Source organism: Notolepis coatsorum (genome assembly GCF_963971535.1).
Source record: "Notolepis coatsorum genome assembly, chromosome: 3".
Taxonomy (NCBI): domain Eukaryota; kingdom Metazoa; phylum Chordata; class Actinopteri; order Aulopiformes; family Paralepididae; genus Notolepis; species Notolepis coatsorum.
In genome coordinates, this window is record NC_140167.1 from 184619351 (window position 1) to 184645197 (window position 25847).

At 45.6% G+C, this 25847-nt stretch overlaps 2 protein-coding genes across 2 annotated transcripts in view; one reads left to right on the plus strand and one right to left on the minus strand.

Annotated features, from left to right (window-relative positions):
• ccdc80 (coiled-coil domain containing 80) overlaps nucleotides 1–13757 on the plus strand; it is a 50635-nt gene extending 36878 nt beyond the window's left edge. Inside the window, exons 8-10 of the mRNA XM_084310873.1 lie at nucleotides 6933–7036; nucleotides 8476–8559; nucleotides 12590–13757. Of these exons, the coding sequence (XP_084166999.1) occupies nucleotides 6933–7036; nucleotides 8476–8559; nucleotides 12590–12912 (511 nt within the window). The 3' untranslated portion in view covers nucleotides 12913–13757. The remainder of the gene's footprint in view (nucleotides 1–6932; nucleotides 7037–8475; nucleotides 8560–12589) is intronic.
• A 1083-nt stretch (nucleotides 13758–14840) lies between these two features.
• Nucleotides 14841–25098, minus strand: uchl3 (ubiquitin carboxyl-terminal esterase L3 (ubiquitin thiolesterase)). The gene is made up of 8 exons (XM_084310875.1): nucleotides 25093–25098; nucleotides 24488–24616; nucleotides 23726–23882; nucleotides 22680–22765; nucleotides 20861–20908; nucleotides 19321–19396; nucleotides 19077–19135; nucleotides 14841–16610 (listed from the first exon to the last, which is right to left on the minus strand). Exons 2-8 carry the CDS (start codon nucleotides 24560–24562, stop codon nucleotides 16527–16529), a joined length of 585 nt encoding a protein of 194 aa, XP_084167001.1. The 5' UTR covers nucleotides 24563–24616; nucleotides 25093–25098; the 3' UTR covers nucleotides 14841–16526.
• Between the last annotated feature and the right edge of the window lie 749 nt (nucleotides 25099–25847).

Genomic DNA, 25847 nt, shown 5'->3' on the forward strand with positions numbered 1-25847 from the left:
TGACAAATAAAACAAAACCTGATCCCCTTGGGGAGTCTGTGTCTGTCTGTCTGTCTGTCTGTCTGTCTGTCTGTCTGTCTGTCTGTCTGTCTGTCTGTCTGTCTGTCTGTCTGTCTGTCTGTCTGTCTGTCTGTCTGTCTGTCTGTCTGTCTGTCTGTCTGTCTGTCTGTCTATCTACCTATCTATCTATCTATCTATCTATCTATCTATCTATCTATCTATCTATCTATCTATCTATCTATCTATCTATCTATCTATCGATCTATCTATCTATCTATCTATCTATCTATCTATCTATCTATCTATCTATCTATAAATTATATCTAAAAGGACTATGAAACAGTGTCTACAATATGCCATATCTACTGTTGAGGTTCCATGGTAACCGGCATTCCATTTGTAGGCCGACCTTGAGAGTTCTCTCTCTCTCTCTCTCTCTCTCTCTCTCTCTTTCTCTCTCTCTCTCTCTCTCTCTCTCTCTCTCTCTCTGTGTCGAGGAAGGGCCAGGAGCAGGAATGTTTTGATATATATGACAGACTCACTCACTGGACAGACGGGCGCTTCTTGAGACGAACTGCTGGACAGCTAACTGGACCCACCAGCCTGTGTGGCAATACGTCTTAATTAAGGACTAAATTAACTCTGAATATACACATAATGAGCAAGTAGGCAGTGTGATCAAAGGTGCAGATGGGGGTCTGTATGCCCTATCAGTTATATTATATAATATATGTATATATGTATTTACACACCGTGACGTACTGTACAATGAGAGGATGCCTCTGGAGGCTCGATCTGAGAAACAACCAGAAGCTCTCGCTGGGAATTGTGACGTGCAAGAGATTCTGGGGGGCAGCATACGGAGTTTCTGCACAGGAGGTCATGACATTTAAACACCTCCTCTGTGCAACACGCTGAATAGGACACAGAGATCCACTTTATAGGTGTTACTGGATCCCTTCTAGGCAGTTGATTTGAACCAGTGTCAGACTGTTTGGAGAGAATATTTCTTGAGTGAATGTGGAATATTAGATTAGTCATCATTGTAACTGAGGGGTACAATTCCCTGACTGTATTAATCAAGTACTGATATCATTGAATCACTACCGACTTGTACATTACTGGCCAACACCGTACAAAGGTATTCTAGATGACGACACTCGCACAATAACAGGGTTTTCCACACAGAATACTAGTTTACAATATTTATTACGTAAAAGAGATATGGTATTACATTACTTTGGTCAATTGCGCTTATAAGGCAAATAGAATGTGCATAGGCGAGTCAACAGTGAATATTAAGTAATTATCTCTAGTACTCTGGGAAAGGGTGTACTACCGGTTGTAAGCCAGCAGAGGGGGCCAAAGCTCTATGCAAGTCAATGGTTCACGGGGGTGATGTCACCCCTGGAGCGGCAGGGATAGGCAGCCTGGTCCCAGGATGTGCGCCGTGTAGGTGAGAGCCGTGGAGTCTCTGCTCCGGCAGAGACGGGCTCGAGTGGAGGTCCTCACGGTAGATGTGTAGTTCCCACAGCAGCAGCGGGGCAGACGGTTCTGCTCCAGCCGCCACAGTCAAAGCACTGAAGAATAATCCTTGCCGGAAAGTGGCTCTGCTGGCGGGGTAAATCCTCCGTGTTGCGCTGTAGTGCGCGGTGGTTCAGAGTTGAACTTGACGTTGGTCTCTCCTATTTGCACGCGGCTATAAGTGCTCTGTATAGACGCACAATTACTCCCTTCACGTGGTCTTTGACTCGTAATGAAGGCTTTTACTAGTAAATAGCGAACGGTACCTTGAACAAAGGTATTAGGATAACACGATTCTATCTTGGGCGATACGAGCCCTACTCTGCACCACACGTTGCGTAGTGGGTGAGGCTTTACTCGGTAACTGAACCAGACTGAACTGAAGGCGAACTGAACGGGAACTGCAAGGGGGGTTCTACATTTCTTGCGCCATATATATATCCACGGTGGACAAATAGTGCCTATCTCATTTCTGTCGCCTCTCGGTCTCGTAGCCGTGGGCGAAAAGCGGGCATGTTTGGGCGAGTCCCGGCGGCAGCTTTCAAGTCAGCTCGAGTGGGCAAGGCTTTACTCGGTACCTGGCGCCAGGGGGTCGCTTCCAATAGAGGAATGAATATTATGGTCTGTCCTGCTAGACTAAAGGGATATTCCGTGCATATTGTACAAGGAATATACAGGGGATATCAAACGATATGCAGATACTATACATGGGATCTCAGGCAGTAAATATATATATTCGGTTTAATCTGACCCTTTGTAACAGCCGCCCCCTAATTAGTCCCACCTAATTAGCTAAGCAGGGACAGATTAACCGCACTGTCCACCACTCAATGTCTGTGAGGGGTCGGTCAGTTCACAAAGTCAGGGGTCATGGTCGTCATTAGGCAAGTCGGGGAGCCTTGGCGGCTCGATCAGCCTCGCCACGGGTCGGTTGTAGATCCGCCCTTGGCCGAGCACTTCTGCCACTCTGACCTTTCCGTCGGTACCAGTGGTCACTTTGCTTACGCGGCCGGCCGGCCACGCAACTCGGGGTGGTGACTGGTCTATGGTCATGACGACTGGACGGGATGAAGGGGGGCTTAGGAGGAAGCGGGCCTGAGACTGCTTTGATCTTGGCTTGGCTGTGCTTTCTCCTCCTCCGTCTGTTTCTCTTGTTCGCTCTGTACCCCGTGTGAGGAGGGGCCGGTCCCGGCCGCCCCGTCAAGGAGTCGCTTGGGGTGCTGGGTTCGAGGTCAGCTACGTCTGAAGCGCAGCTGAGGGGGGTGGAGTTCCGAACTCCCTCTGGTACCCACGGTTCTCTCACGGGCCTCTCGCTTAATGTCAATAGCCTCTGCTGTATGGGGGAGAGGCCGGTGTCGCTCGCCTCTGTGTGTAGGCAGCTAGTGGCTGCTGTTCGGTTGAGAGATTTAGCGAGGGGGCCTTGTAATGTCCATCCTAGGCGGGTCTCGACTGCTGCAGGACAGCCTCGGGTTCCGGTATGGACCCGGTCTATCGGGACGATGAGGTCTGCATGGTCGGAGCCTATCAGCAGGGTCGGAGTGGCGCCGCCTATGAGCGGGATAGGTAGTTGACGCAGGTGCGCATATTTATCCATCAACTTGGTGACAGGGTAGGTGTACTGCGATAGTCCTATTTCTTGGCTGGTGAAAGCATTTGTGATCTTGTACCGTCGCTCTGGCTGCCCGCTTGCTGCGATAGTGAAGGAGACATTCTCGCCCTTTATCGTCTTTAAATCTCTTCTTATTGTCCGAATCGTCATTTGGTTCTCGCTCCCCCGCAGTCCCAGCTGGGCCGCAGCGGACGCGAGCAGAAGGGTCTTCTCTGACCCGTCATCAAGGACGGCGTAAGTGTCCATGACTTTGTCCCCGTGGCTCAGGAGCACTCTGACCACTTTGAGGAGCACACGGGGGGTCCCGCTGTGCTGGTCAATGTGGAGCACTCCTGCTGGTTGGTTGTCTTGGACCTTCTGGTGGGCTCCGCACCGTGCTGCGCGGTAAGCGGCGCCCGCCTGGGCCGCCTGGCGCCACTGGTTCACTTGGACAGGGTTCAGTGTCTTATATTCGGCGCACTGTGCCAGCCAGTGTCCGCCGTCGCAGTAGGTACAGTAGGGAGCGGTCTGGGGGCTCTTCGGTGCTGGTGCCACCGCCTCGGCATGGTACATGACCGCGACGGGCCCACTCTGTTGTCCTGGGTGACGCTTGTTGATGTCGTGCAGGACCTCCAGGTGGGTGCCACCGCACCTGCTGCACTTTTTCTTCAGGTGGCACTCAGCTGCTAGGTGGCTGCGCGCGCAGCGGAAGCAGCGGCGGTGGTCCTTGACCCACTGGCTCACATCATCCGTGGTCAGCTTCTTGAAATCTTCGCACTGATGGAGCCGATGTTCTCCCGCACAGTACTGGCACTCAATCTTCCACTGGTCCTCTTTCGTCGAGGGGGTGTTGTGGTTGGAGTGCTGCGGTACTGACTCTGATTGGTGCATGACAGTCACCGATCTTCTTCCATAATTTATTCTCCTGGGTCCTTCTCTGGAGCCAGGGGTGCTCCGTACGAATGTATCTAGCCGTAAGCTGCTGACTTCTCTCGCCAGGAAGTCGGCTAGATCGAGGAGGTTCGGTTCGGGGCCATTAGGGTCTCGGTGGTCTCTCTGCCGCCTAAAGCGCTCCTGTCGGGCGGGCGGTAGCTTCTCCAAGATCCTCTCTACATTTGAGTTGGCGTATAGTTCATGCCTACCCTTTTCCCTCTGCGCTCCCAGCATCCCTACCAGGGACTGCACTCTGATGGACAGGTCGTCCAGTGCTCGATTGTCTGTGGCTGGGGGTAGGCGGTCAATATGCCTTATCTCTTCTATCACGTAATCCCATATACGTCCATATCTCTGGTCCAGCGCTGCAAGGGCCGCTGTGTATGGTGTCGAAGAGGAGGCGTAGGCCAGCGCTATATTGTGCGCTCGCGGTACTTTCAGGTGCTTCAGTAATATTGCATACTTGTGGCGTTCATCAGCGACATCCACCATCATTGTCTCTAGGCACATCCGGAGCTCCGTGTACTGTGCTCGATTCTCATGGACGAAGTCTGGGATTGACGGCGTGGCAATGTATGACGCTGTGGGTGACTGATACATCGGTGAGCGTTGGGGGAGAGGCCTCCTAGGCGAGTCTCCTCTGGCGTGTCGTCTTGGGCTGGTACTTGGTGTGTACCGAAGGTCGGGTACCCAGGTGCTGTTCCTCGGGGCTGGCGGTGCGTCAAACTCACCCGTGAGTTGAGTCGGGGGTTGGTAGCGCAGGGCCTCGGGGCTGACATCTGGGCTGTACTGGACCTCCTGGTCCTGAGTACGTGGCTGCGGGTCGGGGCTGTACTGGGCCTCCTGGGCCAGAGCACGTTGCTGCTGGTCGGCTTGACACCCCTCCTCTTCCTCCTCCTCTTCCTCTGCTAGGACCTGGAGTCTTCTGTTCAGTCTCTCGGCGTGGTTCGGTTCTGTACCCCGGTTGCTAGGTCTCGTATGGACCGGCTGGGGAGGGGGTTCAGAGACGTGGACAGGCTCCTCCTGTAGGCGGGGTTCGGAGACGTGGACAGGATCCTCCTGTAGGCGGGGTCCCGGGTCGCTTCGTCGGGTAGGGGAATGTGTCCTAGACCCGTGTCTTGACGACCTCTGAGAGCTCCGTGCGGAGTGAGGGGGTGTCGCCATGGCAACCAGTTTGTCCATCAGCTCCGCCTGCAGCCGGTCGCGCTCTTCCTCGCGCCGGGCATGGGCTGCGTTGCGCGCTGCTTCGCGCTGGGCATTGGCGGCGTCGCGCTGCGCATTGGCGCTGGCCTGGGCAGCGTCGCGCTGTGCGTTGGCGACGTCGCGCTGGGCATTGGCGCTGACATGGGCGGCGTGGAGCTGTGCATTTGCGGCGTCGGCGCGGCTTCTCTCGACGTCGCGCTGGGCATTGGCGCTGGCATGGGCGGCGTCGGCGCGGCTTCTCTCGATGTTCTCTTCTGTCTGGAGGCGTCTGGTCTCCAGTCTTATTCGGTCGTCCTCGCTCCTTTGTTGCGCCTGGAAGCGCTCTCGCTCACCTGCGTAATGTTCGCGCTCGCACGTCTGTCGCGCTTGAAGTCGATCGCGTTCGGTGGAGGCTGCCAGGGTGGCGATGAGTGCTTGCGCCAGCATCTTGTCCGCCTCGCTGGGGGAAGACGCCGTTCGGGGCGATCGGCTCCCGGCAGTACTGGTTGGAGATCCATTCTCCTGTTGCGTACCGAGGAGATCCGTCTCCTATTTATTACGTAAAAGAGATATGGTATTACATTACTTTGGTCAATTGCGCTTATAAGGCAAATAGAATGTGCATAGGCGAGTCAACAGTGAATATTAAGTAATTATCTCTAGTACTCTGGGAAAGGGTGTACTACCGGTTGTAAGCCAGCAGAGGGGGCCAAAGCTCTATGCAAGTCAATATACAAATAGTGCCTATCTCATTTCTGTCGCCTCTCGGTCTCGTAGCCGTGGGCGAAAAGCGGGCATGTTTGGGCGAGTCCCGGCGGCAGCTTTCAAGTCAGCTCGAGTGGGCAAGGCTTTACTCGGTACCTGGCGCCAGGGGGTCGCTTCCAATAGAGGAATGAATATTATGGTCTGTCCTGCTAGACTAAAGGGATATTCCGTGCATATTGTACAAGGAATATACAGGGGATATCAAACGATATGCAGATACTATACATGGGATCTCAGGCAGTAAATATATATATTCGGTTTAATCTGACCCTTTGTAACAATCATCATACAGCACAATGTACAGTACAATGAAAAGAAGTTGGCATCTAACCAGAGTGCAATTAACAGTAAAGTGCATTAACAATATACAGTATGATGAAATGTAAACAAGGGATGAAATGGAATATATATATATAATGAGGCTACTGGGTAATATGCTAATCTGATGTATGTACAGTATTATTATGTACACTAATAAGAGTATTATATATAAGATATATACATACATATAGTATTTGGTTGCCAGTAGTTACAATGTGTGTGTGTGTGTGTGTGTGTCTGTGTGTGTGTGTGTGTGTGTGTGTGTGTGTGTGTGTGTGTGTGTGTGTGTGTGTGTGTGTGTGTGTGTGTGTGTGTGTGTCAAACATGTGTGCACGTGCTAAATGTAGCCTAAACCCCAGATAATCTTCTGGATAGAATAGCCATCCCGAATTTTCTTTGAGAAGTCTGAAACAGACCATGGAAATCTGAATTCCAGTTTGATGACAGTGCAGAGATCTGGCAGGTTCCGACCATAATTCTGGGCTGTCACCGTCTGGCAGTGACGGGACGTGAACACATTGGGTCTCCAAGCACGGGCTGCTTGTCTCGGTACAAAACCTTTACCACTGTCTCTCTGCTCTAATCCCACAATCTGATCCAAGAACCTTTGTGCTCGCAGGTTCCGTTGGAGGCGTCGCCTGTTTGTAATCTCCGCCCCCAACGACGAGGAGTGGGCCTATCAGCAGCAGCTCTACGCCCTGACCAGCCAGGCCTGTAACCTGGGTGAGTCGTCAGAAAACCAAACAATCAGACCAGTCACCCGCTCAATGTATCCAATAACAATAAAAAAGGATTACCATATTTTGAAGTTAGTGGTTTATTAGTTAAAGTGAGTATGCCATAATGCTTCTGAGTTCCCCCGATTGATATGTGGACTTATGAGCATATGTGTCCTTACACTGACTGCCAAAGCAGATGTCTGTTCACTTGTGAATATGGTAATGTCTCAACCTCGAGATGAGCTGGGTCACATCTATGGAAGATTATTTTGTTCCCGGCAACCCTCCAGATGCCTTCAACGCATGTGTGTTTGTGTGTGTATGTGTGTAGCTATGTGTAAGTGATTGAGTTTAGTCCGTGAGTGCATCTACAGCAGAGGGCTCTCGGATGACAGCCCTGGCATAGCGCTGCTCTTGCTGGGGATAACAAGCTCTTTCTCTCTCGCCGACAACAGCCTTCTTCAGCCTGACAATTAAACTTTTTCACCGTTTCGATGGCCATATTTTCTCAAAAGTGCAGCATTTCTACTAAACTTCACAGCTCTCTGGAATGTAACCTGTCTTGAGAGGCTTTACGTAAGACCTGTGTAAACTCACAGGACACCGGGGTGTACTCTCCGTCTCAGTAAAAAAACAAACAATAAAGTCTGTCATGTACAGTCAATCTGGATCAGATTACACCATCTGCGGTACGTAACCGTAGAGAGAGATAGAAAATGCACTTTTTTGCAAGAGCAGGTAATTAAAAGCAAACTGCCGGATGTTGTGGCAAAGGGGCGGGGCTTACACTGTCATATTTGGAGTTTGTTGAAAAGGGGCGGGACTTAAAGCAAAAAGGAGCGTGGACACCGGTCAGAATATATGCATACTAATGTGACGAAAAGTGCATTTTCTATCTCTCTCTAACCGTACTCAGAACATCAGTCAGGTGATGTGAGCGGGGTAGGGGCTCTTAGTCTTGCTTATCAGCAGACCGAGACCAGGGCCCGTACGGGCTGTTTCCCATCTTATGTTGTTCTTGGCTGGGCCTGGCCTGGCCCCATCCCTCCCTCTCCTCTCCTCTCCCTCCCAGACAAAGGCATGTCCCAGTGACTGGGCTACAGGCCTGGGAGGTTTGATCCTGGTATTCAGCACTTGGCTCTCACCTAGTAAAGCCAGTGTTCTCATGTGGTTGGTGCGGGTTCTCTCTCTCACCCTCAGAGGAAACAGATTTTTGGCCCCTCGTTTCGCCCGCGCCCACCGCATTCTCGCTCCATTACCTAGAAACCAGCACCGGCGTGGTTCCAACAACACACAGCCACGTCCAAATAATCTGGGGATAAACAGATGATTGATGGCTGAGAAACAGGTGGTCCTACAGTTTATTGTTTTCCGGGGTTTGTTCTTATAAGATACTAAGACTTTTCTCTGATGTCTTGTCTTCCCGTTTCCACGACGACCCAGGACTGAGACACATTTCCATTCTGAAGCTGGTCGGCACGGAGCATGTGGATATGGGCGGCGTCTTGGAGCTCTATCCGATCAACGGTAAGAACTTTGTCATGTGAAATTGTCCTTTGCGTGTGATACCGTAGATGGGATATGGCAGGTACAGTACGTGCAAAAACACACACACACACACAGACAAACATGCTTGTGCAGGTGAGGAGTGTGGTGCCCCTTTTATTGGCATAGGCAGCTTTGCTCAGCTGCTGCAACGAACCACAAATATGCAGACCCTGATTGTGCCTTGTACTTTAGCCTTAACTGAAGTTCTGTTTTTCAGCTACAAGCTATACTCCCCTCGACCCTCTCTCTCTCTCTCACTCACTCACTCTCACACACACACACACACACACACACACACACACACACACACACACACACACACACACACACACACACACACACACACACACACACACACACACAGACACACACACACACACACGCGCACACACACACACACACACACACACACACACACACACACACACACACACACACACACACACACACACACACACACACACACACACACAATCTGCCCTAGCCTTGTATCCCAGCCCCCCTATTCAAAACTAGCCTCTAAACCCGTACAGTACCCAGTAGCCTACTCCCCAGACTTCAGGCCCTGGCCTCTCCTCCCCAGGCTACAGGCCCTGGCCTCTCCTCCCCAGGCTACAGGCCCTGGCCTCTCCTCCCCAGGCTACAGGCCCTGGCCTCTCCTCCCCAGGCTTCAGGCCCTGGCCTCTCCTCCCCAGGCTTCAGGCCCTGGCCTCTCCTCCCCAGGCTTAAGGCCCTGGCCTCTCCTCTCCAGACTACAGGCTTCAGGCCCTGTACCTCTCCTCCCCAGGCTTCAGGCCCTGGCCTCTCATCCCCAGGCTACAGGCCCTGGCCTCTCCTCCCCAGGCTTTAGGCCCTGGCCTCTCCTCCCCAGGCTTTAGGCCCTGGCCTCTCCTCCCCAGGCTTTAGGCCCTGGCCTCTCCTCCCCAGACAACTCCCTTTATCATCCTCCCAGGTTCTCCTTTTCTGAGAAACTGATTGTTTGATCTCTGGGCATGTTAGGAATCGCCCTCAAACACACTGTATGCTGCAAACAGCAGAGACAGACCATCTCCTCCACACGCCCTTGCAGCTGCATAAGCACAGGCCACTGCTATGGTTGGAGGTGTCCGGCAGATGTCCTGGTAGACATTACTGTTGGAGCTCACTAGGGAACTCTTTACAAAGGGGCGTTTTTACTGGGAAAAGAGAGAGGGGTTTCAGACTTAGTGTAAGAGGGTAGAGATCAGGGAGACTGCTTGACTTTACTAGTAAGACCGAGTTCACTTTTGACACACAGGTGCCAGATTGAGCAAGCCAGCCTGAGCCTAACTTCATTCATTCAATCTTTATTTAATCTCGAAGGATCATTGAGAGCAAGCTCTCATTTACAATGACGTAGAGAAATACAAAACATAGGGGGCGGCTAGGTGGTGTAGTGGGCAAGGCGCTCGCCACCAATGCAGGAGACGCTGGGTTCGAGCCCAGCTCTCCGCATTGCTATCAGCTTGGCTGGTCGTTCATACTAACACAATTGGCAGTGTTAGGGGTGGGAAAGCTGATGGGTGGGGATTGGACGTTGTGGACAGCGACTCCTACAGGTCGGTTGGTGCGCCTGCGCAGCAGAATCAGGAAGCGACGGGGGCGATGATACGAATTTGGGATGGGAGAAAAATAGAAAATGGGAGAAAAAAGTAGATACAAAAATTAAAAATACAAAACATAACTACAAAAAAATAAAACAATATAGAAACAGAAAGTCAATCAATTAAACATTTAAAATTATTAAAAACACCTGCAGACTGTGGTGAAGTGTTTCGCTATTACAGATTTAAACTGACCAATAGATGCTAATGAATTGAGCTTGAAAGTGCATTGCAAAACATTCCATGTTTCTGGGGCACATAAGCTAAAAGCAGATTTGCCTAATTCAGTGTAAACTCTAGGAACCTGTGCCTCTAAAAAACAATCACCAGAGTGAGTATGATAAGATCCAATCCAGCAACGAGGTGATGTAGGGTGGGAGATCACCAACAATGGCCTTATACAGAACCAGATGCCAACGCAAGTCATGTCTCTAGCATATAGGATACAATGATGGGTACCATAACTGTCACCGGTTCACCACTTCTTATCGGGCAACAGTGGCTCGGGAGGTAGAGCAGTTGTCTGGTAATCCGGAGGTTCCCGGTTCGATTCCCACTCCACCCAGGCAGCGTGTCGAAGTGTCCTTGAGCAAGACACTTAACTCCTAAGTGCTCCCGATGAGCAGGTTGGCACCTTGCCATGGTTGCCTCAGCCGTCAGTGTGTGAATGTGTGAGTGAATGGGTAAAATGTGAGGAACAAATTGTAAAATTAATATCCTACCAAGACTACTCTTCCTATTTCAATCCATCCCTATACGAGTAACACAATCCACATTTAAGATGTTGGAAAAACTGATATCAAAATGTATCTGGCAAAAAAAGAGGGCAAGAATACGACTAAAAATATTGATGTCAACAAAAGAGAGAGGTGGCCTGGGCTTACCCAACCTGAGACTGTATTACTGGGCTGCTCAGCTCCGAGCAGTGGTGGCCTGGATGGTAAAGGATATGGAAACCGGTTGGGTCTCTATTGAGCAAAACTCCATACCAGGAATATCAATATCCACCCTCCAATTTATGAGTAAAAAAGCGCAGGGAAAAATTAGAATAACTAATATATGGATCAAACATACACTGAAAATCTGGAACACAGTTAAAAAAACACATAAAAGGTACCGTAGCTTTGTCAAGGGCCATGCCCATAGTAGGAAACATAGAGTTTCTCCCATCCATGTGGGATAACACATACAAAAAGTGGGCGGATAAGGGATTAATTACAATTGACCGACTATTTGATGGGAATACATTTAAATCCTTCTCACAATTACAAAACAGATTTTCTCTACCATCAAGTGACCTATACAGATATCTACAAATTAGAAATGATGTCACTAAACACACAGATTGGGATACTATTAAGAAAGAACCAACTAATATAGAATTCCATTTTATACGACTATGTGAACGCCCGATATTGACAAGAAAACAAATACCCCTTATGTACCAAAATCTAAGGCTAGACATGTCTGATGACACTCTACATATTAAAGAAAAATGGGAACTAGAGATGAATACAATAGTGGAGGATGAAGATTGGGAGGCCATGTGTTTTAACTGTCACAGGGGGATCGGAAGCCAGTTATGGAAAGAATTTGATTGGAAGGTCAAAATGAGATTCTTCAGAACTCCATTGACAGCATGTGTCTTCAAAAAGGACTCTACCAACAAATTCTGGAGGGAATGTGGTATGGTTGGGGATCATACACACATATTCTGGGACTGCCCAAAAATACAGACGTTTTGGAAGGATATAAAAGAAGAAATAGAGAAAATATTGGAAACGGACATCCCCATGGACCCAATGTAGTTTCTGTTAGAAATACAGAGTGAACGAGTGGTGGACACGGATCAGTACTATATTACACATCTTATTGATGATTGCAAAAAAAATTATTACTATTAACTGGATGAAACCTGAGCCCCCTACGACTGCTCAATGGAAACAGAAAGTTAAACATGTACATATGATGGAACACATGACAGCCCAGCTACAGCTGAAGATGCCTCTCTTTGAGAAGAGATGGAGGTCAATTACTAGCTATCGTGGGTAGGCTTAGGGACACACTGCTTTGAGACAGGATGGAGGGAAATGTACAAGTGTGTATTATGGGTATGTATATACAGAGAGGGAAATGTGTAGGTATATTTGAGTAGGCAGGAATGTTTTGGAGGAGGGACCCAATCAAGGTTAGTTATTTGTAAATGTTTACTTTATTTAATTTATTTCCCCCCCCTTTTTTCTTTTTTTTCCGTCTGTATTGTCATTTTTACTGTACTGCAATAAAGTTAAAAAAAATTGTAAAGCGCTTTGGATAAAAGCTGCTATATGAATGCAGCCATTTAACCAAACCTCCCCCTATCCCCATCATGTCTCTGTCCCGTCCAGGCAGTGCCACGGTGGAGCGCGAGGGCATGTCGGCCACCTTGGTGAAGGACATCCGGAACTACTTCCAGATCAGCCCGGAGTACTTCTCCATGCTGCTGGTGGGCAAGGACGGCAACGTGAAGTCCTGGTACCCGTCGCCCATGTGGTCCATGGCCAACATCTACGACCTGGTGGACTCCATGCAGCTGCGCCGGCAGGAGATGGCCATCCAGCAGTCGCTGGGCATGCGCTGTCCCGAGGACGAGTACGGCGGCTACGGCTACCACCAGCACGGGTACGAGCAAGGCTACCACGACAGCTATCACCAGGGGTATGGTTACTAAAGGGTGGGAGGGTTGCTAAGGGTGTATCCTGTATAAGTCACCGCTGCGTCGTAGCTGGTGGTCGGCGTTATCGGCTTAGTTCCATTCGACCCGTGGCAACCTTTTTACTCCTTCCTACCTACCCATCCCCCAGGCTTATGGAGGCTTGGCACCAGAAGGGCATAAATAGACATTTTTATTCATTTCTTTTTCCAATACATATTGCCGTCTCATTGATTTGTTGTTCTTGTATTGTGTTGATATTGATTTATAAAATTTTGGTCAAGAATTCAACAGCGCTCTTTTGGTACTAAGAGACACATGAAAAGCTTCAGTGTGATACTGTATATAGAACTCACCTCACCCCCCAACATGCCACTTATGCCCCTTCGGCTCCAAGCCCGTCCCTGGAAGCTTTGTAGCACTTAGTGGAGGCCTCGGTTCTGTCGCTTTCACCTATCCGGTCCTTTCAGATCAGAGAGTTTGCCGACGCGGGTCTTAGATGAAACTGCTCAGTCAGAAGACACTTAGACGAGCCTGGCGGATCAGGGACCCGTTCTATACTTTACGGTTTTCATTGTTCAACATTTCAAACAAGACAGTGTTTTTGCACATCCAATAGTCATCCTCCTCCACTTGTCATTCACTCCTTATCAGTGTGGACATTTATTTTGTAGATATCGGCCTAAAATAAATCATATATGTATTTATTCGACATCTGTTGCATTTCAGGTAGTTATCATCCATTACTTAGTGGGAGGAAGGTGCTACAATTCTTTTTTTGTAAAGTTCATATTGCTATATATTTTTCTTATTTATACTCTGTTGTGCTATATGATCAATAAACATTTACTTTTGTTTACCACCACTAATTGTCTCTGAGTTGGTTATTACACTCCTGTATCAATAGAAATCGCTTGGTAATCGCTGGTTGTGTCAGTAGATAGCAATGTTCACAGGAATACTACCCTACAAAGGCAAAAAGCTGTAACTTATGTTACTGCTGTTTGCCTTTGTACATCAGAGTACCCCTCTACAAGTGTATGACTACTACCACATCTGTATCCATCTACATGTGTATGTTCTAATACTACTATATCAGTACTGCTCTACAAAGGAAAACTATACTAACTGAAGTGAAGGCAGAATAGTTCTTTAGACTTTACCAACTGTGACTATTTTCTGTGCAACAGCACCTCCTGGTGGCTTGACATGATAATTACTGGCTAGATGACAACTCAAACCAAGGGGTACAGGGAGAGACTAATGATGTTTGACAGGCTTGCCACTTGCTTGACCATTTACTCAAAGATAATAATAATGACATTTTCTAGAAGTCAAAGTCGCTCTACACAAGTCTGATTGGACTCCGTTGTCTTTCAGTGGGAGAGATCTAGGGAAACTCTGGATGAAAGCACTTGAGGCAGAGCTATTCATTACCAGAGTTTGTACAGCGAAGTTTAAAAAATAGTTGTTAGTGGCTCATCATGACTCATTATAATAAGGTGGCCACAACATGGCATATACTATCCAACGTGGACAAACTCATAATAAATAAATAAATGGCTCTGGGTGAAGGTAACCAAACGCACGGACAGGTCATCGGACGTCACGTGACGTGATTTCATCCATCCAAAAAGCACGAGAGCATCATCCACAGTGATCACACCCTCTTGCGAAACGCATCACATCATAAGAATACAATGAATACACTGGGCTGGCCTATCTTCAGATTCCTAAAAATAATAATTCTATAATTAAATTCAATCGATTGAATTGAATCGTGTTATTCTTAATCAGAAAAAGGCAACAATCTAAGGGGCTGGAACCAGGCTATCTAGTCAGGGCCATAAATATTTGGACATTGACACAACTTTCACAATTTTGGCTCTGTACACAACCACAATGGACTTGAAATGAAACAATCAAGATGTGCTTTAAGTGCAGACTTTCAGCTTTAATTCAAGGGTATTTAAATCCAAAGCAGGTGAACAGTGTAGGAATTATAAAAATGTCAGTCTATTTATACAAAAGTAATTAGTCATTTCAAACGATATGCCAGATATTTATGGACCCGACTGTATACACTTCGATTTATTTTCTTTCGTTTTCTGTACCTTCATTCAAATTGTAAAGAGAAACTGATTTTCTTCCCACAGGGCTGAAATGTGTGCCAGGTAAGTATTTCTCATCAGTCTTGGACTATGGTGATGTAATTTATAGGCATACTGCAGACTCAACCCTTAAATACTTGGACTCTGTATATCACTCTGCCCTCAGATTCATCACCATGATAGATACAACATTCATCACTGTGTCCTTTATGAGAAGGTTGGTTTGTCCTCGCTGATGGAGACGCAACAAACACTGGTATTTGTTCATTTTCAAGGCCCTTATTGGTAAGCTACCTCCTTATACTACATCAATATTGGAATGGAATTTTGGTAGCTATGGAACCCGTTCTAGTGACTGGCTGGTCCCTCGAGTTTGCTCTGAACAGGGTAAATCTGCATTTTGCTATGATGCCCTCCGAGTCTAGCTCATGGAATGAACTCCAACAGTCCTTAAATCTTGAGATTCCCCCCTCTGATGCAGTTTAAAACCTTGATCTCAAAGCTTTGTCAATCAAGTTGTACGTGTCGATTGATTTGTTATCCTTGCTTTTTGCCTCGTCTCGTTGTCGTTTTTTTCTGCATGTACATTCGATGTCACTGTAAATGAGGGAAACCTCAGTTGCCTTTCGAGATTAAATAAAGGTTTGAAATTAAATGACATTTCAAAATACTCCCATCAGAAGTAGATTATTATAAAAATGGGTGGTTGCAGCCAAATTGGTATCATGGAACACCTAACAGTCTGCAAAGGAAATGTCTCATTACTATATAGCCCTGTATTTAAAATGATTAAATACATATGTGTAGCTAACATACTAGCCACAGGTCTGTGCACGAGTGTCAAAAGTAGATTCACAACAGAAAGAGTTTAATAAATGTTGTTTTTATTTGAAATGTCATTCTCATTAAAAAAAAGTAGATACCTTCCACACAGGTGTATCATTTGCATCTTTTGTTTTGACCTCACAAAGCCCAGAGTAAACCAGTGGGCCTACCAGGACCAGCAGAGACTCGCTTTAGGCCTTGCTCTTTTTAATACTGTTTCTCTAACAAACGCCTATCTTTTAAGCCGACCGCATTGAAACAAACGCACAATCTACGGAATCAGCGTGAAAGTTGTCCCAACTGCCGTAACCTTTGCAACCGAACGTGAATATATTCTGTGTAAACAAACTTTAGTGCATGATCGGGGTAGTCCAGCAGGATTTAGGCTGTTTCAAGAACTATGCGGATATACTTTTTGATCAATCACCCAAAAATGTATAGTTGCCAGGCAACATTCCAATTCCCTTACAGAGCCAGGCATCTAATAACTCGCAAGCAATGTATATCAATCGCCAGACATCACTTTATGATGATATCACTTTCTTTTTAATACGCCCCCCCCCCCCAAAAAAACATCACAAGCTAAACGAATCCGTAAAAATTCAAATGTTCTATTAAAGTCAGCACTTGAGAATGATTGGCAGTTGTGTTTTCTTCTCTTTTCCAGTTGGCCAAACAGGACTCATCATCACGGCTTCATGCTTTGGAGAGAGCAACAACGGTGAAGCGGAGTTCGAGAGGGTCCCGAGCCATGAAGGTCTTACATACTTCTATGGCGTCCTGTGAGGAGGCAGAACACAACAGAACCAATGAGCTGCATTCAAACGTACACAGCCAATCGACTCATCTCAAGCCCCGTCCTCTTTCCTTGATCCTCCAATCACAACTGTTGCTGCTTCCCTCTGACAAACCTTAGCCCCTTTTACCAACACGCTCTCATCAGAAAATGTAAACAAACTACTACTCGACCACAGGAAAAAAGGTACATAATGTATGTTATGTTATAGCCATAAGTAATATATTTACGTTTTGTATAAGTAATATATTTACGTTTTGTATTGGCAAACATCCAAAACAAACCGGGAGTGGAACCAACAATGATTGTAGTCATGGGCGACTGCGCTCACCACTAGATTAAGACACCCACCCCACCCTGGTACAACGTTTAACGTTTATGATATAAAGTTAGTAATAATCTACTTCGGGATTAAGGTTATGTGTCTATTAATCAGAGGTTCCAACGCCAGGGTCTATATGACAGGCGTTGTACTCTTAAACCAGACCTGGGCAATTATGGGCCACTTCCGGCCCTTTGGGCGTCCGTGTCCGGCCCGCGGTAAATTTTTACAATTGGAGATAATGAATATTGAGCAGAATTAAGTTCAAGTTATCATTGGTTCGGCCCTCCAACACAGTTCAGGTTTCTCATGTGTATATTTGTAGATCTGGTATGTCATAAATGTCTGGATGTAACAGTACTGTCTATCTGTATGTCATGTATGTCATATATGTTATGAATTGAAAATGGGGGACCCTGATGTAAACAAGATGAAAGTCTCTCTGGTCTGAATCCCCTTAACACTTTGAGTGCCAAGGACGAGATTTCTCGTTAGTTCATGGCGACCGTTGAGTGCCAACGACGAGAGATCTCGTATTTTTTTAGCGATTTCCATTCATATGTCATCAATCTAGCCTCACGTTACCACTGCAAACTATCTCTGCGCTCCATTGGGAAAATACCACCCCCTATCGTCTCTCCCTGTGGTACTGCACCCCAGGGATTGGATTGAATGAAACGCATGAAGAAAAAAAATCCTACTTCCACATTTTACTTCTCAGGCATGTAACTCGAGCTGATCGGATTCATTCTGGACCATCAGAACAGCGTGGAATCGGTGTTTCGACCACCCAGCGTTGGATCAATAAACGCAATCGATAATTGGAATGGCGATCAGGAATTGGAATAATCTTTTTGGAGAACATCTGATCTGAGGTAAGGAATCTATTTTACCAGTCTTAGGATAATCAGAGCTTTTTTCACAGAGATATCAACGTGGGCCCTATGTGTGTGTGTGTGTTGATCAGGAAATGGATACTCTGTTTTTCAGCCCGCTTCTATAGCGTGCATAAGTACACATATACTATTGATAATCTAGTGTTTATTTGAAAACGATTCATAAATAGGCAGAACATTTTGTTTTTTGTGTATTCCAGAATATTCCAGTAAACGGCGATTATCACAGAATCTTTATATTTTCCTGAAACTTTCAAAAAACGAGTTTTTCAAAATGGTATAAAACGGAAATGAACCGATTAAAAAATAATCAGTTTTCGACAATGTTGACTGCAAACAAGTCATTGATAAGCAACGGCCATATTATACACATAGCCATAATTTAAGATAGAGTTTATGCGTTCGCAAAAATGAGAGCTCTATCATTGAAGTGGGCATTGGCATTCAACGGGGTTCCGGGGCACCGGACCCGTGGCACGGAAAGTGTTAACAATTGTGTGTATTGAGCCGTACTGTATTGTACCCATTCTGCAATCTGTTAATAAAATGTTCCATCAATCAAGCATAACATTTAATGACTGTTAAGATGGAGTCTACAGACCTATCCAAGGGCAGGAGTAATCCCTGGCACACACTAGAAGATATTCCAAATCATTACCCATATTGAAGCGGTGGTAGACCCCACACATAACGTCATATTTCACGGATTTTTGGTCCTTCATTCGTTACAAAAACGCATTAGGCGATTTTGCCAAAACTGAGCACCATGCACTTGGAGATTACACTCAGAATCTTTCCAGCACTGCAGAGCTGGACAAGACATTACCACCGGTACCCGAAGCCGCCCTGGGTGATCCATGACCAGCAAGATCACATTTCGACACCGGGACCGGCTTTCTACGACTCCAGGCCGCAAGGAATATTGATAGGGAACGAGGCACGGCACTGCCAACTCTTTGGTTTCTCTCCTACGATTCTGGAATGATTCTGGAACACTGTTCTGTCAAAAAGCACACAGTGCTGCCTTCGCTTGGTTCAGTGTAAACAATCAAAGCTGGCAGAATGAGGGTTCTTCTTCAACTGCAATATTGCGGGATCTCTGTGTAAAAATGGCTTTTGTTTGTCCGAGGGAAGCAACAGTTGTGATTGGAGGATCAAGAAAAGAGGGCGGGGCTTGAGAAAGGTCCATTATTTGTATGAATTTGTCCCACTCTCATTTTCTTTGTTTTTACCTCAAGGAAGGCGTCTTCAGAGGTTTTCCCATGGCCAATGGGGAAAGGCTTGCGTCCGTCTATAGGTACAGGAAAGACAGTATGTCAAGAGCTCTACAGTACATCTTTATTATTGTGTTGCAGTGGGTACCTTGTAAACACTGCACTACATTGCAAGCTATTTGTAAAAAGAATTACAAATACCACATCCATAATTTCTGTATGCACGTTATCAAACAAGACACTTGAGCGATTGATAACTTACCGAGTTCATACAAATGTCCTCCAACGTTCACAAAAGCTATAAAGTGCAGCTCTACTTTCTCGTCTATACTGGGGGCCTAAGACACACAAACAAATAAACTGTTAGTACTTCTAGATTAGCATGTCTATTAAATGGCACAAAATCAATTCACTGTGGCGTTCTCCAAAAAGCACCTCAAACAGACAACATGAACAGACAATGTCAAATGTGATACTGAGTACTGTAACTAGGGGTAGGGAACAATATTGATACAGTACTAGTCAGTAGTGTTGTGATACTTTCCCCCAGAATATTATATACATTTGTGACAGCCTGCATTGTGATACTTTTCACAGTACCATTACAAGGCTTTTAATGAAAATGATAATGTTTCTGTCAAATAATGTTCCTAAAAATAGAAATAAAATAAAAAGGTTGAATTTTATTGTAAGACTTTGAATTGTATCTAATAATTTAATGGCTTTTTACTTAAAGTATCACACCAGTCTTTTTTGACATGATGTGGATTCCAAGTCATTCTTACCTTGATACAAGAAAATACTTTTTCATAATATTTTACCATTACTGAAAATGTTGGTAGTTATTTTCTGCCGATTCACCACTGCCATTGGCTTCCAATGTATCTGAAAATGTGTTTTAAACGCCAACACATTTGACAAAAAGGACATGCTAACATCTTAAGCGTCACTTGGTTTCTGAAAGGTTTTGCCATTGTGATGTAATACAGTATCAGAGGAAGAATTCCTCTTCTATTTAGACACAGTATGAAGACAAACACAATAGAGACAACTTTTCAGGAAGATAAATGCATGATGTGGTGACATTCACAAGTTCACTGTATGTGGTACAACGGACGCCTATGGCAGTGGTGAATTGGCAGAAAACAACATCAAACATTTTCAGTTACATTAAAAGATTATGATACAAGACTAGGCAAGCCTAATTAAGCCGAACATGGCCACGCCACTCACACATGCATGTTTCAACCTTGGGGAGCCAGCCAGTGGGGAGCCAGTCAGCCAGTCAGTCAATAAAGGCTTGTTCCGACCGCCTCCAGCCAAGTCTAGCAGCATGGCTGCATTCAATTCATTTCCAATGTAGAGGAGCATACACGTTTACAGTAGCATACGCTCCTCTACATTGAAAATGAATTGAATGCTGCAACGCTGCTAGACTTGGCTGGAGGTGGTCGGAACAGCCATGTATAGGACCGCACCCTCCCTCCAGGTCCGGTCAAAGAGAAGGGTGCGTTTATTTTTGTATCAAGGCAAGAATGACTTGGAACCCACACGTCAAAAATAATGGTATGGTCAAAGTATAATTGCTGTAGGCGTTTTATTTCCCTAAGGCCTGATTGTTTCAACTTTTTACTGTGGTCAAATGAAAAGGTGGACAGAGTGATAAATGAGAGTATTGAATCACAAGACGAATGGCACTGCAGAACATTAAGAAGGACTCTCATCATTGTATCGTGGCCCATGCATTGTGATCGTATTTTGGGAGCTCCTAATTAAGTATTTTGGAAACTCCTAATGCTTACCTCGGTCTGTCCCTCCTGTGCACTGGATTCATGAGTCACACGTATACTCTGGAAGAACACAAATACACATAACAGAGTTAGAGCACTGGATTCATGCGTCACACGTATACTCTGGAAGAACACCAATACACATAACAGAGTTAGAGTTGCCACAGTGATGTGGAATTTCCCATGACGAATAAAGTTTCAAGTTTGTTTATTAGTTGTCACAATAAAATACATGTACTTTACGGTGAAATGCTTGGTTCTGTATGAGCCCCTGAGGCGTGTAGCTTATTCCCAGCGGAAGAGTGCATCGCGTGCTTCCGCGTTTTCCCCGATTGGCTGCGACGCCCATGTGACCGCGGCAGCGCGAGAGAGTGGCAGTGCGGAAATAGGCTGTCTATTGCCATTCTCTAAGACAAACTCTAACCTTAACCAGCTCCTTAACAGCGCCTAAACTTAACCCTTCTAACCTTAACCAACTCCGAAACAATGCCTAACCTTAACCATAACCAACTCCGAAAGAATATTGCCATTCTCTAAGACAAACTCTAACCTTAACCAGCTCCTTAACAGCGCCTAAACTTAACCCTTCTAACCTTAACCAACTCCGAAACAATGCCTAACCTTAACCATAACCAACTCCGAAACAATGCTTAAAGTTAACATGCCTAAACTTAACCGGCGAAAGAATGCATGTTTAAAAAAAAAAAAAAAAAAAAAAAAAAATCAAGGGAATCGAACTTGTCACCAACGGATTGGAGGATCCACTGCACGGCGGCATACCAGTTGAGCTAAGCGTTGAATGAAAAACATCAGGGATTACGGCTACATAATGCCGCAAGCTCTGCCGCTCCGCTCTGCCGCTCCGCTCTGCCGCTCCGCTCTGCGGCTGCCGCGGGGCGTGTCGCAGCCAATCAGGGAAAACGCGGAAGCACTCGGCAGCACTCTTCATACAGTAAAAAAGTAAGTAAAAGAGGAATATACAATATACAATCTAAAGTACAGCCTAAGTACAGTGAGTAAAAATTTGTAAACAGTGAGGTACAAATGCAGACAATGAGGTACAACACTTTAAGGTAAGGTGCAAATGAGGTATAAATGTAGTCTCTTTATAAAACTTTCTTTATAAAACTCATGACAACGACGGCGTTACCGGTGACACCGGACATTTTACGAAATGACGCTCAGTATCTGTAGAGCGTTTTGCGGATACATTGATCTGCTGTGTCTGTCCGTCTACGTCCGTTTTTAATTTATTTTCAATGAGGTGGTATTCATTTGTTGGACAGACAGAGTTGACGTTAGGTTCTAATTTAAACATACATTTAAACATAAATCAACAGACAGTAATACCGTCCGAAAGTTAAACCTAATAATAGCTGCTGTCCGTGCAGACACGTTCAGTTTATAATGTTGTCCGACTTACATGCTTAGTATTTTACAAATTATAATTTTATTTGAATGTGGGCACCGATATGTGAAAATTAACTAAATGGGTTTTATTTCTATACAAAAAATAAAAGGCATACACTGGTGGGCAAGTAATGTAATTGGTGGATGCCTGAAAACTGAGTAACACCAGTATCAACAACTATCACGACAAGCCTAAACAGAGTACATTTACATTTAGTCATTTAGCTGACTCTTTTATCCAAAGCAACTTACAAGTTCTGTATGACAAGTCATCAGGAAGGGTACAACTCTATCAGCTGAGTAACAATGTTCATCAAAGTGTTGCGTGCTACAGAGTAAGACTCCATTTCAATTAATTTGCATAAGGACAAACAAAGTAAGGTATTTTGACCGGCCCCCTTGTGAATCAATCAATTCTTACCTCGTCTTTCTCCAGGAAGGCGGCCTTGTCCTCTGGGTTCATTTTAGAGGACTGCTCTAGGAACTTCTTGAGAGGAGAAGCAGTCTCTGAAATGTAAAGTACAATTACTTGTTACGCTTTACACAGGCCCACCTTTTGAGCAATACCTCACTCTGAAAACGGTCAACATCGCATTACAGAACCCGTAACATACTGTCAATATCACATTACACAAACCGTAAAATACTATCAATATCACATTAGACAAACCGTAACATACTAGGGGTGGGAATCGCCAGAGACCTCACGATACGATACTATCGCGATACTTGCGTCACGATAGTATCTCGATACTAAATATATCGCGATACGCTGAGTATTGCGATATTAATATTGCAGTTTTTTTTATCACATTTAATTTATTACCTTTTTTCAACTGCAAAGTAAAACTTTGCCAACATGTTTAATCTAATACAATAAAGTTCAGTCTGTTCATATAACTTCAATAATTTGTATTGCAGAACATGGTATTTTCTCAAGCAGACAGATGTAAACACTGTAATCTGTGTTGCATGTACCTGACAAACTGAACTGTTTGTATTACAGTCATATTCCAACTTAACTGAATGCACATGTGTGTGTGTGTGTGTGTGTGTGTGTGTGTGTGTGTGTGGACTACTGTACTATTACAGGTATTGAAATGAACAATGCAACTTCCTTATGCAAAAAAAAAAAAAAAAAAAAATGAATAATTAAATATCGATACTTGGCGTCCCTGTATCGATAGAGTATCGCCACGCAAAGTATAGCGATACTACTACGTATCGATTTCCCCCCCACCCCCATACCATACAGTCAATAATATCACACAAACCGTAAAATACCGTAAATATCACATTATAGAAAGCGTAACATACTGAATGCCAATTTGCATTCTCCAACCAATAATTCTTTATCTCCACGCTCCCAAGCACTCGACAGCACTGTGCTTAGGATAAGTACCATGAACGTGTCGTTCCCAATTTAATTTGCAACAGAAAGAATGGACAGATGAGCTTCAGACTTACCAAACTCCAGATGTCCCCGGTTGTTGGCCACGGCGTGGATTAACCCTATTGTTCCGCAGGCGTTGCCAATGGTCTGCTTCATGAAGTAGACGTCAGAGGAGACCTCCTGTCCCTGAGCTTTAATCTTGGCCTCCTCCTCTAGTCTGAATGACTCACACTGGACAAGGGTGTGAGGACAGAGGTTACGTCTTTCCAATAATTACAGTATGTGTGCAGAGGTTTATGTGGCAAAAGAAAGTGCAATGTCAGAATTGGACGCGAGACTGTCAGCAAGCGGGTATTTCTGTGACTTTGAACTTTCATATACATGTTTAAATTTTAAGAGTCATCATTATGCCTTGTGGATAGACTATACGCAACATGATGGGGCGGGGGGGGGGGGGGGGGGGGGGGGCAAAGCTAATTATACCTTATCTCCATTAGCTATGTTCTGGCCGGGGCTAACCATGATCTAGTTTGGTATGGTTGGGTTTGTGTCTCCATTGCGTTTTTTTTAAACTATCTGGCTGCTAGGCAACCTTTCAAAATGCACACACTAACTGTGGTACACGAACTAAAACCACAACGATACAACAGCCCCAGTCGGCTTTGGCTCAGGTCGGGTTGTGAAAGGTGTGTCAGTGTCTGTCTCAGCCAGGGTCCAGCCAGGTTTGGCCAGGTTCTAAAAGACAATGGAGACACTCACTGTGGGCCAGACAGGCCACAGCACGGCTAAACCCTGGCTAGTGGAGACAAGGCATCGGCCGAAAGGAGTGATAGTACCTTCTCTGTCACGGGGAAGAGGAGAAGAAGCGCACACACTGGTCTCGGCACCATGCCGAGGAGCTCTGCGTCCATTCCATATACATCCCCAAACTGCCAGGTTGGAAGCAAGCCTAACTGACAGAGAAACTGAGAGAAAGGGAAGGAAAGGGGTAATATTATGCACACACATCACATAGTACTGAGCAGCCTTTTGTGCAGCACAATCTAACCTGGCCTGAGGTTGGCCTTGATATCAACTACATACATCTCTGTTGATACAGCTTAAGCTACAAACTATTTTATTAGCTTCCAAACCAACTGATACCACAGATTTGAAGACAACTGAACAGCTAAATAAAGAAACTCACACTCCCATCATTAAAATATTTACTGTCAGGAGGGCAGATGATGATGATGATGATGATGATGATGATGTAGCACATTCTAGCTAACGTTAGCTGGCAATGTTAAAGCAGGCGAGGCAACGGGTATGTAGCTATAGAACAGCAGTGGCAGCAGGCTAAGTTGATGACTTCAAAATGTCATCTCCCCTCCTGTGATCATCCATCCCCCACACAGCAATACCCCAACTCTGCTCGCATGCAGAAGATGGAATCACTCACTTGGTTCATGACCTGAAAGGAAAACAACACAAACGAAAAGTAACATTAATACAGCGAACCCACCATTTGCTGCTGCCGTTGTTGGCCACCAAAGTAGTAACTGTTAGCTAGTAGTAGCCACTAGCCACACACCGGCTCAGCTTTTGTTCTCTTCGTTAGCTAGCGGTTAGCAGCACACAGTTTGTTGAATGAATGGCTAACATTATAGTAGTCTGTGGTAAATATGGAAGTTGCATGTAAAATGACAGCGATACATACATCTGGATTTGCCTCCAGTGGTAACCAGCGCTGGCCATCCATATTCACTGTTTTCCTTTCAACGGGGAGCTTCTCCTCCAACTGGGTTGTTCTGTTTGACAGCTGACAACATGCGCTTCCGGGTCTATAGGGCAACTTCAACTTGACGCAAGGGTATTACCCATAGATATATATAGAAGATATCTATGGTATTACCTGTCTGTCTAGATATATTGATACACAGTTCCCGGTGATATATAAAATACACACACGTTGTAAATGCATTTTGGTTTTTAATAATATACAATACAATTCTGAAGGGTTGCACTCTGAGTTTCTGTCTGTGAAAAGATTCGTTTTGGATGGATTACGCCTACCCGCTTATTGGAGCAGTCCAGGTTCATGGGCGTTCCATCCAGCTGTAGACGCCTGGAGCACCGCGCACTCACAACGGGTTATAACAACTTTCCGTCATGTTTTGTGTATTATATTGCTTAATGTAATATCGCTGCATTATT

What these genes read in the sequence shown, in the direction of transcription:
- uchl3 (XM_084310875.1), bottom strand. Translation starts at nt 24,562, where the DNA reads ATGGACGCAGAGCTCCTCGGCATGGTGCCGAGACCAGTGTGTGCGCTT. An exon ending in CCTTCCTGGAGAAAGACGAG is followed by an intron (nt 20,909 to 22,679) that starts GTAAGAATTGAT and finishes GTGTTCTTCCAG; the next exon opens with AGTATACGTGTGACTCATGA. An exon ending in AGGACATTTGTATGAACTCG is followed by an intron (nt 19,136 to 19,320) that starts GTAAGTTATCAA and finishes CTGTACCTATAG; the next exon opens with ACGGACGCAAGCCTTTCCCC.